The sequence below is a fragment of the Vanellus vanellus genome (assembly GCF_965231255.1).
Source record: "Vanellus vanellus genome assembly, chromosome: 3".
Lineage (NCBI taxonomy): Eukaryota > Metazoa > Chordata > Aves > Charadriiformes > Charadriidae > Vanellus > Vanellus vanellus.
In genome coordinates, this window is record NC_138907.1 from 121585868 (window position 1) to 121591713 (window position 5846).

Consider the following 5846-nt stretch of genomic DNA (forward strand, 5'->3'; position numbering starts at 1 on the left):
GGGTGGCACCGCTCTGGAAAGCTGACAGTGATGGAACTCGGAGCCGAGACCAGCAGTCAGTGCCGGGCAGTGTTCTCCCGCAGGGAGGAGCACTCACCAACATTTTGTTTACATGTTCAAGACCCACTGCTAGAGCTGCAAAATGAACCTTTTTATTGAACACATCCTGTAAGGCTTTGCTTTACCTGTCCTTTTTGGCATCTTCCCACAGCAAAACATTCCGGATATAGAAGCAGAAATGGCAGATTCTCTGCTTGTCACACACCCCTAATGACTCTGTCCCTGAAACAATTACAGCAGTGGGCCTTCCTTTAAGATGAAGCAGGCATTTCAATGACAATTTTGCCAATATTCTTGTTTTCTTCCATGATCTTGTGTGCCTCCGCAATCTCGTGCAGAGGGTAAACACTGTCGACAAGTGGTTGGAGATGAGGGGAGGTTCCTCCAGAAAAATATGGCAGCACATCTTCTGTGAAGGCTTTCACCAGCCGTTCCTTATACTGAAGAAAAAAAACATTTTGAAGATTATTTCCAGTCATGTTATTCACAGAAGTATCTCTGAGCACAGTGTACAAAATGTGCAGTTTTCAGGGAAACTCTTTCTGATGTTCTCATAGTGAGACAGTAAACATCTAACAGGTGTAAATTACAAAGAAGAAGAAAACTTTTTGATTAATTATATTTTAATTGAATTAAATTCTCCAAACAAGTGATATAAGCTCAGTGAAGAACCATTTAAACTCAAACAGATAAAATTCTTGAGAATATTATGTATTAGACCATGGATAGAATCTATCCTAGGCCTCTGCACTGCTGTCTTTTACTGTAATATCTGAGAATTTTCCACATAAAGTGATTTTTCCTAGGTAATTTTGGAGCATCCAAATGGCTTTGGTCTCTACTGTGAAAAATGATGTAGTAGAGGCTTTTCCCCCCCCTTCCCCACCCTGACTTGATCAAGTTGCCTGATCACTTGAGTTTTGTTTCTTCTTAGGCCAAACCTTTAGATTATGGTACTCATGAAGTACATTAAGAAGTCCTGGGTATCATACCTCTGATTTAGTAGTTGTAAAAGGGGTGCATTTGCTAAAAATAGAAAAGGGAAATTGTAACTTAATTTTGCAATGTTTTCCAAAGTATGTAGTAACAGTTCAAGGTGGTGATTTTTTGGCACCAATGTGTTAGATTCTGCTTTAACACTGGTATCAAAAGGAAGCTCTCAAAACTATAATTGATTTTAAGATCAAACTGTATACACTGTATACACTTTCAACAGCCATTACTTGCCTCCTTGTCTCGTGATCGTAATAGACTTGTATAGATGCTCCCTCTTTTGGAAAGCAGCCTTGCAAGCAAATCTCCATGTACTTCACCTCCACCTAGTAGTCCGTAAATAATCCACCGGCCATCAGTACTCAGACAGTTGAGATTCTTCTCCCAGTATGAGCCACCAACACAATCCAAAATAATATCTACTCCAGCACCTCAAGTAGAAACAGAAAAGATTTCAGCAATGTAGTCGAGCTGCATTAAAGGTAGGATAATTTCAGGCAAAATTAAAACCTTGTTCTTTATAGGTACAGAATCAATCTTGCAATTCTTATTTAAATCTTTCTACTGAGATTAGGAATTGGCACAATGATTTGTAAGGAATTCTAGAATCAGGCACAAAAAAAAGAGTCATTATAGATATCCAGATACAGACGCTGTCATAAACCATCCCAAATGCTTAAAAAAGCTAATTTTTTGTAACAGTGAGAGAACTAAGTTTTCTTCCCATATTCAAACACTTACAAAGACAAGCGCGAGGATTTGTTCCCACAATTCCTTGTGGAGTCAACAATAACACATGCGTAATATTTATACTCCAAATGAACACAAAGCCAAAGAGAGTCCATGCAGAAAACAGCACAATTAAACTAAGGAAAGAGAGATTCTTGGGCTGACCAGGATGTTAGGTTGTGCTAACAGGGTCATTACCATCTGCTCCTTCACCGACTAAGGTGACAGTTGAAATTGAGTGTATGTGAGGATACGTTAAGAGGTACACACTCCTCCTCAACTGTAACACAGTCCTTCACATAGAGGTTCTTACCTTGGGTCAACGCCAAGACCTTTTCACTAAAGTCCTCATTCTTGTAGTTGAACCCCGCAGCTGCTCCGGCATTTTCTGTTGCTTTGAGTTTCTCTTGAGTTCCTGCTGTCACGATGGGAATAGCTTTTGCCAGTCTCACCAGCTGAATGGCTGCTATACCAATTCCACTAGCCCCAGCATGGATCAGCACTCTCTCACCCTTCTGTATTTTACCTGAAGGAGGACATAAGGGAAATGGTTACCCTTTTGGCATCATCTTTGGATTAAAATATGATCAGGGAGGAAAATACTGAAGAGGAATCTGAAAGAGCTGCCCTTGAGTGGGCTTTGTTTACATCTTCATATCCTTCATAAAAGAAACAAATCCAGAACTAACACAGCTCTTAGTGTGCCAACAGGACTCCATTTTACTGATGTCAGCGGAATGACTTTACTTTGGGCCTGTCCAGTTCTGGGCATTCATGACCAAGCTGCTTAGGTGAGTGCAGGCAGCTTTTTAATACCAGGACTGCCCACTGCCACCAACAGAAAACATACCTGGGGGATGTTAATAATGAGAAATCAGACTCTCAACAATGGAGAAATACCAGAAGCACTGGGTAACGTTAAGGACCAGTTCTACCTTTCATTTTACCATCTGCTGGTTGACTTAATGCATTTGTTTGTGTTCCACTGATTGCTACGGGAAGTGAAGCACCAAGTAGTCCTGGAGATGTGGTCCTAATTGACCACAGTCCCCCAAGAAGCAACAGTGCTCAAAGCAAGTCTGCATTTCAGGTAGTGAGGAAAGTTACTTGTTTGTAACTCCTGTTCTTTAGTGGAGCTTTTAGATGCTACTGCTGAAGAGGGCAGAAGAAGGATATTTGTCAACTGAGGAAAAACCTGCCAAGTGCTACTGTTAGTGCCTCTGTAGCACTGATTTTACCAACAGTTAATGTCTGCATGAAATAAGGTACAAGAAGATGTTGTCTACTTTAGATCCACAGGCAATTAGTAAGAAAGTTCATGATATGGTTATCCTTGCAGGGAAGTGAAATCTTTAGAAGTAGGCTGCATTTTGAGTTGTTTGGAGAACAAATAAATTATTTCAGGGTTTAGGCTTAATGGAAATTGCGATTCAAGCTTAGAAATACAGATGAAAAGAAAAACTGACCATCTTTCCATATCCTTCCTTGTAAATATACAATCACCAGAGTATGCTGTGACTGGGGACATTTCAGGATTTGGGTCTGGCAGAACAGATTCTAGCACATGTGAATGGAGCGACAGAGAAAAGGCTCTTCAAAGGTAAACAGCATTCAGATGGAGGCAACAAAGAGAGGATTTCATAACAGAAAAGAAGAAAAACTGTTTTGGTGGGATAAATTTGTAAATACCACTCTCACCTACAAAATGCAGCAGCTGAAAGGCTGTTAGCCAGGCTTCAGGAATGGCTGCAGCCTGAATAAAAGTCATATCATTGGGAATTGGCATCAGGTAGCCTTCGGGTACTGTTACATATTCTGCCTGGCCACCTCCGGAGAGCAGAGCCATCACTGCATCGCCAATCTTCCACCGGCCCTTGCAGCCGGGTCCGAGCCCAGCCACGCTCCCAGCTGCTTCTAAGCCTAAAATATCACTTGCTCCTTTTGGGGGAGGGTACTTCCCTCTCCTCTAAAACAAAAGAAAAGAGAGGGCAGGGAAGGAAAAGACACACATCAAGGAGAGTAATGATCTGCAATATTTTGTTCACATGCCTACAACCTAAATTCATATTTATTTAATCCTGCTTTCACACTGTGAAAATGTTCTAGTAATTTGAGGATCTTCTATCCTCTTGCAATACTTCTTGTTTCCTGAGTATGTTTTATTCTTAAAACTCAGTGTGCAAATTCAATTTATTGTGAGTCCCCGTTGTCCATGCCAATCCATGCTAGGATGGTATTATGGTCTCCAGTTGCAGAGCGTGGTTTTCAGCTCAAATCAAAGCAGCTCAGACTTAACAATTTGAATGTGATTTTCCCCCTCTGGAATTGAGCCAGTGGAACATTTTGCATTCAACTCAAATGCCCAGAGAATGGTCTAAGCATCTAGAAAGACCAGAGCTTTCGCTTTGCATCTTTTTTTGAAAGGCAGCTGCCTTTCCATGCCACGCCAACATTGCAGTGACCCAGATAAAAACGTTTATCTGCTGAATCAACAGACATCTCTTCTTTCATCCCTATGAACATTCCCTTTGAAGTCTCCCATCCAAATGCTCACCAGGCCAAATCTCTTTTAACTCTTCATATTTGTCAATGCTTCAGATAGGGGCTTGAAAAATTGGTGTCATTTTCTCATGCACAAGTCTGCTTAACAAAACACCTACCTGGAGTAAATCAGCTCTATTGAGAGCGCTGGCAGAGACCTTCACAAGAACTTCTCCTTCTCCTGGATGTGGTTTCATCACTTCTTTCACATAAAGATTTTCTGGGCCTCCTGGGCAATCAAAATAGACTGCCAACATTTTCTCTGAAAAAAAAACAAAACCAAAACACCCGACATGAATGCAGGCACACTTACGTGCAGCTGGAAAATCTCAGTAATCAGTAACCACAGCTCCACAGACGCCACTCCGCAGATGGGACAATGCAAACAGTGACACAGGTCAAAGGTAGAAGTGGGGAAAGCTGCCAGAGAAAGCTGAGGAGTCATAATGCAATGAAATACAATAACTTTGGGACACAAAATAGCATTGCAAAGGCCACTTGACAAACCACAAAGATCACCTCTCATCAAGTCATAGGCTTTAACCCTGCACAGAGCCGCGTGTGGATCCAGCAGCGCTGACCACCCTCCCACCTTAACTGTAAAATGTAACACACAAATGAAAATAACATCCTTTCCTCTCAACTTGCTGCATGATTAAGGCCCCAGTGTTCAAGTGACTAGAGGACACAGGCCCTTAAAATAGTAGATGCAAATGGGATTTTAAAACCCTCAGCAGAAGGAGCCTTTATTTGGCACATCAAAAATCATGTAAGTGCTGCCTTACAATTCAGCCTTTAGATGACAACCTGAAGAGACACAAAGGCACAATGGTGATCTAGTGCAAATGAAAGATAACAAATGTTTTTTAAAAATCCTATTTATTTCCCTTGCCTCAGCAGGTGATTCCTGTGTGCCTGATGCGCTCTGGTAGAGGGTCCCACTGCTGCAGGAGTCTTTCGGGTAACTCCTCAGGCAGGGTTCCTCAGGCAAAGTTCCTCCTTGCTTTTGTCACCAGCAGCTGTTGAGATGGGCTGAGATGTCAAGCCTCCTCCTGCCTGGCAAAATCCAATCTGGAGCAGTCCTCCTTCTGCCCCCTGGGTGCTGGGTGGAAGGGGAAGAGAAGAAGAGAGAATCACAACGGGAACGACTGTTATTTCCCGAGAGCTGGTACTATACCGAATACGGTTTTGGGATGCCACCCACTGACGTGCGCAGGGTGGGCTGCAAGGCAGAGCCTCTTCAAGTAAACACCATTGTGTGACAGACCACCATCACTTGCATTATGATATCCGTACAGGAAAAGCTAAGTGCATACTTGATTATTTGTTGTAAGACTGCAAATGCAGGATGATAAACACCCTCAAACCCCAGGAATGTAAATCCCCACGGGGTGGTGCTCTATGGCTATTTTACAGTGAATAAACACTTCCAATTATTCATGTAAAATGTAACTGAAAGGCTTTTCTTTCTGAGGCTGTCTATTTGTTGTTTTCAGCTGAACCATTTAATCCAGTCCCACAAA

At 42.1% G+C, this 5846-nt stretch overlaps 1 protein-coding gene across 1 annotated transcript; it reads right to left on the bottom strand.

Moving 5' to 3' along the window:
• Positions 1-311: 311 nt before the first annotated feature.
• TP53I3 (tumor protein p53 inducible protein 3) lies at positions 312-4580 on the bottom strand (the record flags this gene model as incomplete). The annotated part of the gene is made up of 5 exons (XM_082480490.1): positions 312-500; positions 1288-1484; positions 2096-2308; positions 3481-3748; positions 4443-4580. 5 exons carry the CDS (start codon positions 4578-4580, stop codon positions 312-314), a joined length of 1005 nt encoding a protein of 334 aa, XP_082336616.1.
• Positions 4581-5846: the final 1266 nt, after the last annotated feature.